Below are 13,066 nucleotides of genomic sequence, written 5' to 3' on the forward strand. Positions count from 1 at the left end.
ACAAATAAGGAGGGAGCCCTTTCCAGGTATGCTGGACAGTCTTGGCATGGAAATTGGAGAGGGGATGTAACATATGAAGAACAAGCCATTGGAGATTTTTGAGTAGAGGAGTTATATGGTCAGATTTATGTTTTAGGCCATTGTGTGAATAATGGATTAAAGAGGAGAGAGACCAGACATAAGGAGGTCAGTTAGGAATATACTGCAGTAGTCCAGATTAAAAGTGATGGAGCTTCAAACTAGGTTAGTGGCTATGTTAGTGGAGAGGAGAAAGAAATGACAAATTTTATAGAGGTAAGATTGACAAGTTGGACAAGACTGACAAGACTTGACAATTGGTTAGATATGGAAATTTAAAGGAAGGGGAATGTAAAAGATGTCTCAAACTTTTTTATATGGGCAGCTAGAAAAATGGTGGTTTCATCAATAGATACAAGAGAGGCTGGAGATATGTTTTGGAGAAATTATATTGAGTTCCATTTGGGGTATGTTGAGTTTAATGTGCCTTTGGATAACCTGATGGAAATAAACAATACTCAGTAATGTGAGATTGGAATTCAAGCTAACTGATTAGGGATGGATATACAGATTTCAGTCATCAGCAGAGATTTGAAAATTGAATCCATGTGGACAGAGAACCTTCAAGGCCCACTATTTTGTAGTCAGGGGAAGGAGGTTGATCTAGCCATGGAGACTAAGAACATAGTAGAAGAACCAAGAGAAACCATGAAGATGAGGTAGTTTTTAAAAGATACAGAATATAAATAGAATAAAGACTAGGAAAGAGTTTTAGTATTTCAAAATAAATGATAAGGTTGGAGAAAGCAGTTTTAGTCAAGTGGTATGGTTGGAGTTGACAATGAGACAGATTAAGAACCAGGCAGGTGAGGAGATAGCCTACAATTCATATAAAATGCTTTAGACAATCTTTTCTTGAAGTTTGGCTGGAAAAGGCAGCCATTTATCAATAGCTTGAGGGAATGTAAGGGTTTTTGTAAAGAACATTTTTGTTTATTTGTTTTGTTTTAAGGATGAGGACATCTGGATATGTTTTTAGGTAGGGAGAAGTCAGTGTTTAAGGAGAAATTAAAGATGAGAAAAAATAATGGATAATCATGTGTGTAAGCTCCCAGAAGAGAAGATAAAATGGATTCAAGAGAAGAGTGGAGGAATTATCTACATCTTAATTAGATCCAGTGAGTTTAATATTTTCCTCCATAGTATTCTTTTAGGAGTTGTTTGTAGATTGCTCTGTTTTCAGGCATGCAGCCATTGCTGCTAGTTATTTTCCTTTACCATCATCAATCTTAATTTCCTGGAAAAAAGTGATGCCTTGATCTGTATGGTTAGTGACTCAGAAATAAAGATAGTTTTCAATCAGGTCAACTCTCACAAGATCTCTGAACAGCTTTTGTTTAATGGAAAGGGAAAACAATATCATACAAATATCTGCTTTGTTTCATTCTTGTCTACAGTTACTGTTGAGAAAATGGCAAGACAATGAAGGCAATCCAGGACCTTTTTTTTTCCTATCACTAAATCCTTGTAATGGTATTTCAGTATGAATGGGAAAACAATCTGTGAGTACTAATTCCTCATAATGTTAACTTTTCATTGTGAGATATTTGTAGTCATCTGAGAACAATAACCAGTCTTTTTCCACTTCAAAGCAATCATCCTCTCTAAATGTAACTTTTCTAGTTTTTATCAGTCTTCTAGACTATTAGTGAAGTCCAAAAGGCATTTTCCATGTACATATAATAATAGAAGCAACCATGAAAATATCAAATGAGGAATATTTTTTCATAATCTTAAAGTTTGAAAGAATTATAAAATCTCAGGGGCAAAAAATAGCAGTGGTTATCTATTCCAATCTAAACTTAAGAATGACCTCTACAGCATTCTTGAAAGGAAGTCATCCAGTGATAAGGAATTCACCATCATTCAAGGTGAGCATTCCTCTTCATTGGTCCTAATTTTTAGGAAGTTACACATTACATTTCATTCTGCAAAAACAAATTGGAGGTCCTGACCCTGCTTTAATCTTCTTCCTTTCCCCCAATTTAGGTTTTGGGAAAAAAAGGAAGCTGCTCTCAAAATCGATTATACATATTAGCTTCTGAGTTTGAGAATTTATTTTACTCTTCCAGTGAAATCATGCCATCCTTTTGTATTTCCTCAGTATTCCAAACCTCATGTTTTTGTGTATCTTACACAAACTTAATTGGTCAGTGAGTTTAGATGTCATTAGTGTCTCTAGACCATTTCCCCCCTTTTTTCTTCATTGAATATTTATGTTTTCATAGTGGAACTTCATTTTTGAGAGCATCCAAGTCATTTTGAAATATCTTCCTCTGTATAATCTTAGTACAAAAAAAGCATCTAAATAAAAGTTTATGAGAAATTTGTGGAGAAAAATATTATTTTCAGTTAGGGATAGTGTGGTGAGAAAGGGTCAGGATTCATGGAATAGGTAGTCTCCAAGTTGGACTTAAAAAAAGGAAATAAATAGAAAGATTAGCTTGTAGATCTAGAATCCATTCCATCAGTGAGTGTTAATGAGAGTGCAGGCAATGTGGTAGAAGAAGGCAAGGTGACAATGGGAGTTGGAGAATAGTCCAATTAGACTAAAGTATAAAAAACATCATGCAGAGTCATATGAAATAAACCTTTAAATGCAGGTTCCTTAATGACATATTTTAAAAGATTTTGAATGCCAGGGACCAGAGCTTATACTTTATTGAGTAGGCATTGTGGAATTTTTGAAGTTCTTTAAAAAGAGTGATATGATCAGAATGATGGTTTAAAATGATTACTTTAGCAGTGATCTGAAGAAGGGAGGATTGAAAAGGACATATCAATAATGAAGATCAGTTAAAAAATTATTCAAATAACAGATCATATCATGTAAAACTTAGAAGAAAATGAGATCAAGTACCTTTCACATTATGCCAGGAGAGTTTTAGCAAAAAAAAAAAAAAGGTCATAGAGGAAATGCTAAAATATAAAATAGAGAATTTTGAATTTGAAAAGCTTTTCCATGAAAAAAATCTGTGCATGTAGAATAAGAAAGAATACTATTAATTGGAAAATCTTTGCATCAAATATTGCTTGTAAGTCTAACATCCAATATATACAGGAAATTAAAACAAATATATCAAAACTATATATCAAACTAATAGCTATTCTTTAGTAGATAATTTGTCAAAAGATTTGATTGAGCCAAGTGTAAAAGAATTGCAGACTATTAACAAATATATGAAAGACTATTCCAAATCACTAATAATAAGAGAAAAATGCATATCAAAATAACTCAGGTTTCATCTCATAACTGAAAATTGGCTATGACAAAAGATGGGAATAGTCAGCATTGGAAGGGGTACCCTAAGGCAGGGGTGGGGAACCTGCAGCCCCTTAATTAAAAAATTAATTCTGTAAAATTGGATTCACAGGGTCATACTTGTAGACTAAGAAGGTCACATGTGGCCTTGAGACTGAAGGTTCCCCACCCCTGCTCTAAGGCATACAACTGGTGGAGCTATGAGTTGTTCCAGTCATTCTGGAAAGCAATTTGGGATTATGCTAAAAAGCAAGTGACTAAAATACCCACATGCCCTATGACCTGGAGATCTCATTCCTAGTTTTATAGCTTCCAGGAGACCAGTGATAGAAAAAAAATTCTTACTTATTTGATCAAAATATTCATAACAGTACTTTTTGTGGCATCAAAGAAATAGAAACAAAGTAGATGCCCATCACAGAATGTCTAAGCAAAATGCAGTACCTGGAAGTAGTGAAATGTTATTACATCATAAAAAATTACGTACTGTATATGAGGAAGTAAAAGAAGTATAGAAATACATATAGAAATTTATGTAGAGTAAGCAGAACCAAGAAAACAAGATATACAATCACAACAATATAAATAAAAAGAACATACAAAGAAAACTGAACTTTGCATAATTATAATAATTGTCACCCTGGAGAGAAGTGTTGAGAAAGGTACCTCCTTTTCATTATTGCAATATCTTTCCCACTACTGGTGGAATATTGTATATGCTGTCAGACACTGCCTATGAATTAGTTTAGCAGAATTTTTTTTCTCTATAGTTTTGGTCTTTATTAAAAGGTATGTCTTACTGGGTAGCAAATTTATCTGGAAGTCAATGTGATGTAAAAGCAAAAGGTATCAATAAAGAGAAAATGTAGTTATAAAAACAAAAACAGAAAAAGATTCTTGCAGTAGCCTAGGTGAAAGTTAATGAGACTTAAAATTAGCTAGAGTAGTTAGAGTTAGAATAGGAAGAAATATAAAGATCAAGTGCGATCTTAAACTGGTAGTCTGACATTTCTAATCTAGACATTATCAAGAAGGAGCTCTGAAACCTTGGAAGTGTTTATAATATGATGGGACTTAGAGATAAAAAAAAATATCTTAAACATCATAGAATCCAGTCCTTGCATTTTACAGAAACTACTAAAACTCAGAGAAGGGAAACAATTTTCATATGGTCACACAGCTAGAAAGTAAGAGAGCCAGGATTGAAGCGTTAGTCCTCTGGCTCCAAATCGAGCTCCCTTTCCACCATGCCTTTCATTATCCTCACCTGTAAATTTGTCGTTCAACTTTTTCCATTTACCATCTGAATGATTGTTGACATAAACTTTAAAAATAATAAATATAAAATATACTTAAATAGCTTTAAAAATAAGTACAAGACTTTAAAGTAAAACTTCAGTTGATTAGATTATCAAGATGATAAAAATTTTAAGAGCTAGCATTTATATAGTCTTTTTTTTTTTTTAACAGTTGAGAAGAATGAGACTGACAGTTTAGCTGCTTGTCCAGGATCACACAGCTAGTTAGTGTCTGAGGCAAATTCAAACGCTGGTCTACCTGACTCCAAATCCAGGGATCTCTCCAGCCACCTAGCTTCCTCTAAACTACCTTACATGTAATCACCTGTGTAGAAGAAATAATATATTTTATATATTCCAATTTCTACATTTGCCTTAGTGTTTCTGCCACAGCTACCTGCTTGTTAATTTTCTTCAGGAAATTTTGTGTGTGTGTGTTTACCAAGTAGAACTAAAAGAATATGTCTCAATACTGTCATAGCTGTATAAAAACAGCCAAACTTGTGGTATGTTGACAACCAATCCATCTGGAATAGTACTTTGTTAATTTATCAACCCATGTTTATAGCATTTTAATTATTGTTGTATAATATTAGTGATATACAACAGTCAGCATGGTGTGTTCTATAGCTATTCACCAGTTACTTAACTAATCATCATATAACTTCTTTGACCTATTGGTTAAAGGTATATTATTTATGGTACAAACACTTAAGGTATACTACCATACCTACTAACAATAATAACATGTGTTCTAATACTTGCTTATATAGAACTTGCTTATGTGGAGTGAATCAAATTCCCCTCCCTCCTCAATACCCAACTGTACTCACACCCTACCCTAGATCAGTAGATGATAGGTAGATAAGATAGGAAGGAAAGAAGGAAGGGAGGAAAGGAAGAAAGAAAGAAGAGAGGGAAGGAGGGAGAAAATTGTATTAAATGCTGTGTTCCAGGCACTGTGCTAAATGATAGAAATACAAACACAGACAAGCAAGAAGGAGCTTACTTTTGAATGGAGACCCAACATATAAAAGCAGAAGTTGAAGCTGGCAGGGCAGGGGGGGGGGTACTGTTGGCAAGATAAGACAGTACTCATCTAATAGGACAAAGGCACTCCCAGATGGAGTCCAGACTGTTAGCAGGGGAGCAGGTGGAGGCTATAGTCCTGTAAATAAGCTGTGGCTTAGTGACACAGAGAAGTATCAAGAACACCTGGGACCCTGCAAGGTAAGGCAAGAACTCCCCTATCAGAGCTGATGCACTTAACATGGAAGCTAGATTGCCAAAGGTGAAGTGGTAGAGCTGATGTTCTGAAAAGAGTGGTCTAGGAAATAGCAAGTAGACTTAGGCCCCCTGTCATACATGTACTTAATAAATATTTGCTTCATTGATTTTCAGATTTTTGGAGACGTTATTTATTGATGCTCATTAGTTTGATTCCAGCTTCTCTGAGAGAGGTCCTTTAAGATGCAACATTCAGATAATGCATATAGCATTTTGACTTTAACACTTATCAATTGCTGATAACTTCAAGTTTGAACTATTTTTATCAAATGAGTACATTATTCAAACAATTTTTTCACCTTATTATTGCCTACAATCATAGGAAAAGTTTCTAAAATTTTCTCCAGACATATTTCCAGCAGTTTTTCTTTAATTTCTATGTGACTAATACCTTTCTATTGTAGGAAACCTATATTACAGTTTTAATAATTTCATGTTAAAAATAATGAGTGAATTATTTTAATTTATTGTTTATTACATTTATTGTCAATGACATCGATTTCTGTGGTACAGCTTTTGTGTCACAGAAGTGTTTTAAGAATCTGGTGAATCTTTGTTCCATTTGTTCTATTAGGCTGTGAATTGTATTAAGTAATATTAGCTATGTGTTGTATTTCAGGTCATATGATTTGTAAAACCCTATATTTACAGACTAATTTTATTTTTTTCAAACTTTGTTCCAATTCTTTATATTACTTTTGTTTCCAAATATACTTTCTGTGTTCCCATATTCTGTGAGCCAAGAGGGGGAAAAAATGCAGTTAAGCAAACTGACCCAGCACATCAACATGTCTGATAATGTATATCCCATATTCTCCATCTACATCTCTAATTTTTTTTTTGCTTTTTTTTTTGGAGGGCATTTGGGGTTAAGTGACTTGCCCAAGGTCACATGGCTATTTTTTTTTGTGTGTTAAGTGTTTGAGGCCGGATCCAAACCCAGGTCCTCCTGACTTCAGGGCCAGTGCTCTATTCACTGCGCCACCTAGCCATCCCAACATTTCTAACTTCTACTAAGAGGCAAATGAATTTTCTCAACTTTTCTCTGGGTTTAGAATTTATCAGTGTAATTTCACAGCCAAATTTCTCATTTGAAAACTGAGCAGGGGCGGCTAGGTGGCACAGTGAATAGAGCACTAACCCTGGAGTCAGGAGGACCTGAGTTCAAATCCGGCCTCAGACATTTAACACTAGCTATGTGACCTTGGGCAACTTACTTAACCCCAGTTGCCCTGCCCTCCCACCTCAAAAAAAAGAAAAAGAAAATTGATCAAACTTAAGTCTAGAGAGTTTAAGTGATTTTCCTTAGTCCTTTGACTCTAACTCCATTGCTCCTACTCCTCTGTGCTGCCTTCCTCTTTTAGTTTTGTTCTATTTCAGATAATTGAGGATGTATTTCTCTAGTACTTTATTGTACATTCTAGAATGTTGTTTGCTTGAAATTTATGGCCTTAGTGACTGTCAATCAAAGAGTTATTTGCAGAGTTTTGTTTTTTTTCTTTCATATATCCTTGGTGCTTTTCACTATTTTCTGTCTTTTTTTTTCCCAAATAATACAGAGTACGTTTCCTTCTGGGTGGACGTCATGGGGAGTTTAAATTTTTGCCTCCATCTGGTTATGCCCCCTGCTATGAAGCCTTGCTTCCGAAAGAAAAGATGATATTGGAACCTGTCAAAGAATATAAGCGTGATTCTGAAGGAATTAGGGATTTGTTGGGCACTACCCGGTTCCTCTCTCAAGCCTCCTTCATCCCGTGCCCTATTGACACCAGTCAGGTAGGTTAAAATTATTTGGTGACAATCTATATAGCTAGGCAAGATCTTTGTTCTAGTCCTGGTTATCTTTGGGAATTATCTCAGGTATTTTGACTTCTCTACTCATATTGTTATCATATGATATATTATAATTTATTAGGGATTTGTGTTTTCACTATATACTATATATAGTTTTGTGTAATAGAGACAGATAGCATAGTCATGAAGGTGATCAGAGGTAGGAAAAAGCAAGACATGTTTGCATGGAGGGGAGGAATAAACCAATTTATTTGGAGTGTAGTTTTTTTTTTCCTTTTTGGAGGGGGGAGGGCAGGGCAGTTGGGGTTAAATGGCTTACCCAAGGTCACATGGCTAATAAGTGTTAAGTGTCTGAGGCTGGATTTGAACTCAGGTCCTCCTGCCTCCAGGGCCGGTGCTCTACTCACTGCACCACCTAGCCACGCCTGGAGTATAGTTTTTTTTTGTACCAGTTATTAAAAAGGAAATATAACTAGAAAGTTTTTACACGCCTTTAAAGAGATTGACAGTGGATATCTAGTAAGAATAGGGGGATTTCATATTCCCAGGAGTGTGAACCTGATACCAGGATGGGCATAAAACAAGTTTTATTTATATTGCTTGTTAAGATACAAACTGTCTTTACACTGTAACTAGATGTATGTCACATTTACATAAGGCCTCCTTTGATCCTAGTCCTTGTTGATCTCCCTACAACTTTTGACACTGTTGATCACTCTCACCTCCCATTTGTTCTCTCCTCTCTAGGTTTTCATGACACTGATCCTTCTTGGTTCTCCTCCTATTTGTCTGATCACTTTTTCTCAATCTCTTTTGCTGGATCTTCCTTTTGGTACCTCAAGGTTTTGTCCTAGTCTCTTTTCTTTTTCTAAATCTCTTTGTGATACCATTTGCTCTCCTAGAATCAATTATCATCTCATTTCAGATGAATCCAAGATCTATATCTCAAGTCCTAGTCCCTTCCCTGAATTCCAAGCCTACATTTCAAATTACTTTTTGGACAACTAAAACTCAAAATATAAAAACCAGAATTAACAGAACTCAGAATTAACATAATTCTCCCCCTAAAATCTCCCCCCTTCTGAAATTCCCTTTTACAATTAGAAGCACTACCATTCTCTCATAATCTCAGTGTCATCCTCAGTTCTTCACTCTCACATATCCCAGACAGCCAATCTGTTCCAGACCTTACCTTTTTATTTTCATGACATTGCTCACGTAAGTTTTCTTCTCTCTACTCACACAACCACCACTTTGGTGAAAGATTTTATCACTAATGCCTAGACTTACACAGTAGTTGTCACATTGGTGTCTCTACCTGAAATCTTGCCCTGCTCCAGTCCATCTTGCTTTCAGTTGCCAAAGTGATCTTTCCAAAGCATAAATCTGACATGTCAGTACCTTACTCAGTAAACACCAATGACTCATTACCTCCAAGAGACATTCTCAAAGTCTCTTTGAAGAACTTTGAAATCAGTTTGTGACATGGCAGACACTGGCAAAGAACTGTCTAACATGGTGTGCCTGCATTGCAGAAAGCACTGTGCTCTGTGAGTAAAGTAGAATTGTAGTAACTCAAAAGAAATGTGAGATGCACATATTTGGAGTCATCTCCACTTCTAAAGTTCAAATGGATTATTTGTTCCCTGCCTGTCATAGAGCTATCCAAGATTATATTGGTTTGATCAACCATTGTCAGACACATTGTACTTTGATCCCAATATAGCAATACTATTTTGGTCCTCTTTGAGAATGAAGGACAACAACCAATCAACCAAACTCCGAGATCAAATATAAAACTCTGTGTTTGGCTCTTAAAAACATTCACAACCTGGCCCCTTCATATATTTTCATTCATCTTATACTTCTTTTCTCTCCCCATACTCTATGATCCATTAATACTGGCTTTCTTGAGAATCCTCACAAACAATACTACAACTCCCTTCTCTGTATTTTTTCAACTCTCTCATGTGATCAGTGAGGACTAGATATGCTCTGATCTTCATGATCCTTGAAACCTCTTCGAAACAGGAATTATGTACATGAGATAAAGCAATCTCAGCTGTTTCTACTATCTAGGATGCCAAGAATCCAAATGAAGTAACAGTTAAATGAACTAACAGCAGAAAAGACTAATAACTAGCCCATAAAATACTCCCTCAGCACCTATTCCCCCCCACCTACCATGCTTCAGCAACAGTGTTGAGCAAGCCAATGCATAGCCTTGCAACAGAATTCTGCTCTATACTACTTTCTTCCTCCCATTGCTTTAGAAAACTAAATAACAGAGGGGTAGAGCCAAGATGTCAGAGAATAGGCAGCAACACAGCTGAACTCAACATTCCTCTCCAAACAACTTTAAAAGAACTCCTCAAATCAAATTTTAGACCTGCAGATCCAACAAGAGGTCAGAATAAGATATTTTTTCCAGCCTCAGACCACTTAGGAGGTCAAGAGAAAAGGTCTGTGACATTGGATAGGTGTCAGCAAAGAATACAGCATGGTAGCACCAGCAGTGAGGCTGGCTGCATCAACAGGAGCAGTAGCTTTGAGAGCTATCAGTCCAGAGATGGGAAAAGTGTGGGGGGGGGGCAGGAGGAGAGTGGGTCAGCTGGTCAGAAAGAGATTATGGAGCATCCTTTGCTGGCACTGCATACATATAGCACTGATTGGTAAATCTGTTGCCCATACACAGCTCTGAGTCTCAGTTCCAGGTTGAAAAGGATACCTCTTATAGGTCACAAGGGAGCAAAGGGCACGTATACAGTTCCAAGGCCAAGAGGAATACAACTGTGTGTGACTCGAGGAGAACAGGGGACCTGGTTATAGTTCGAGGACCAAAAGGAGTTCTAATACTTGTGGCTACAAGAAAGCACAGGCCCTTCCTGGGTAAACACTATAGTGCAAACCAGGTGAGCAGTAACCACACCTCTTCCTGAATCACACCACCTTGGAAGCATTGAAAACTTGCAGATCTCCATAACTACTTCTGAAAACAGCAGACTGAAGCTTAGAACACTGCCTCTCCACCCCCCGGTGAGCAGACACCAACATTAACATAAAGCTCAAAGTCTAGAAATAGGCTAGTAAAATGAGCAAACAACAACAACAACAAAAAAAGACCTAGTCCACAAAAAGCTGCTGTAGTACTAGGGAAAACCAAGATAAAAACTCAGAAGAAGACAACAGTGTGAAAATCGCTGCAACCAAAGTCTCAAAGAAAAATGCTAATGAGACCCAAGTTCAAAAAGAATTCTTGGGAGAGTTAAAGAGATAAGAGTGGTAGAGAGAAAATGGGAGAAATAAGTGAGACTGATGCAAGAAAATTAGGAAAAGAGAATTAAGAGCTTGATAAAAGAGACACAAAATCTACTAAAGAAAATAATGGCTTAAAAGACAGAATTGTCCCATTGGTAAAAGAGGGATATTAAATGGGCTCCTTAAAAAGCAGAATAGACCAAATGGAAAATGAGATACAAAAATTTATTGAAGAAAAGAACTCCTTAGAAAGCAGAATTGGCCAAATGGAATAAAGATACAAAAGCTCACTAAAAAAAATAATTCCTTAAAAATGAGAATTGGGCAAGTGGAAGCTAATGACTTCATAAGACATCAAGAAACAAAGCCAGAAGAATGAAAAAATAAAGACAATGTGAAACATCTCATTGGAAAAAACAACTAACCAAGAAAATAAAGTAAGGAGAGAATTTAAGAATTATTGAACTTCCTGAAAGCCATAATCAAAAAAATAAAGAGCCTGGACTTCATATTTCAAGAAACTTTAAAGGAAAACAGCTACAATATCTTAGAGTAAAATAGAAATGGAAAGAATCCACTTAAAAATTTCCAAAATGAAAACTCCCAAGCTTCCAGGTTAAGGACAAAATATTGCAAGTAGCCAAAAAGAACAATTCACATCATGGAGCCACAGTCAGGATCACACAAGATTAAGCAGTTTCCATATTAAAGGATCGGAGGGCCTGGAATGTGATATTGCAGAAGGCAAAGGAGCTAGGATTACAACCAAGAATAATCACCTACCCAGTCAAACTTAATATTATCTTTCAGGGGGGAAAATTGGATATTTAATAAAACAGAGGACTTTCAAGCATTCCTGATGAAAAGACCAGAGCTGAATAGAAAATTTGATATTCAAACAGAAGACTGAAGAGAAGCATAAAATGGTGAACATAAGAGAGAAATCATCAGGAATCCAATTCAGTTAAATTGTTTGCATTCCCTCATGGAAAAATGATACATATAACTCCCCAGAACTCTATAATCATTAAGGTAGTTAGAAGGAGTCTACATAGACAGAAGGAATGAATGTGAGTTGACTATGATGGAATAGTCTCCAAAAAAAATGAAGATATGAGAAAGAGAGGTGCACTGGGAGAAGAGGAAAAGAAGAGGTGGAATAGGAAAAATTTTCTCACATAAAAGAGGCATATAAGGATGAGTTTTTATAGTGGAGGGGAAAATGTGGAATGATGGGCAAAACTTGAACCTCACTCTCATTGGAATTGATTCAGAGAGGGAAGAAGACACATACACATATACACACACATTCAGTTGGGTGTAAAAATCTTTCTTACCAAATAGGGAAATATGTGGGGAAAGGGATAAGTGCTAGGGAGAATGACAAAAGTGAGTGGATTACAGCAGGCAATAGACAGAAACAAAACAGACTTTTCAGGAGGGACAGGCTAAAAAGAAATGGAGAAGGATAAACAGAAGAAAATAAAGAGGGAAATAGTAATTTTTAATATGAAAGTTAATGGGATGAACTTATACATAAAATGGAAGCAGATAGCACGACTGATTAGAAACCAGAATCCAACAATACATTGTTAACCACACACTTGAAAAAGAAGCACACAGAGTTAAAATAAAGAGTTGAAGCAAAATTTATTATGCTTGTACTGAAGTGAAAAAAAAAGGCAATCATGATTTCAGACAAAGCAAAAGCAGCAGGAGACAAAAGCAACAATCAGGGAAACTACATTTTGCTACAAAATAACATGAACAATATGAAAAATCTTATATTGTTTCTCTGATAAAGGCTTCTTTTCTCAAATGTATAGGGATCTGAGTCAGATTTAGAAAAATAAGAGCTATTCCTCAATTAATAAATGGTCAAAGGATATGAACAGTTTTCATAGTCGGATGAAAAAATGCTCTAAATCACTACTGATTAGAGAAAGGCAAATTAAAACAACTCTGAGATACCACCTCACATCTACCAGAAATGACAAATGCTGGAGGGAATGAGAGAAAATAGGTGAAATAGTAAATTGTTGATGGAGTTGGGAATTGCTTCAACCTTTCTGTAGAACAATTTGAAACT

At 35.9% G+C, this 13,066-nt stretch overlaps 1 protein-coding gene across 1 annotated transcript in view; it reads left to right on the forward strand.

The window, feature by feature from the left end:
- The window catches only part of RYR3 (ryanodine receptor 3), a 777,114-nt gene that overhangs the window by 422,075 nt on the left and 341,973 nt on the right, over nucleotides 1-13,066 (forward strand). Inside the window, exon 20 of the mRNA XM_069097663.1 lies at nucleotides 7,485-7,701. Coding sequence (XP_068953764.1) covers nucleotides 7,485-7,701 — 217 coding nt within the window. The remainder of the gene's footprint in view (nucleotides 1-7,484; nucleotides 7,702-13,066) is intronic.

This window comes from Petaurus breviceps, unplaced genomic scaffold (assembly GCF_028583685.1).
Source record: "Petaurus breviceps papuanus isolate PSGF00001 unplaced genomic scaffold, PetGlider_PUasm1.0 37, whole genome shotgun sequence".
NCBI lineage: Eukaryota > Metazoa > Chordata > Mammalia > Diprotodontia > Petauridae > Petaurus > Petaurus breviceps.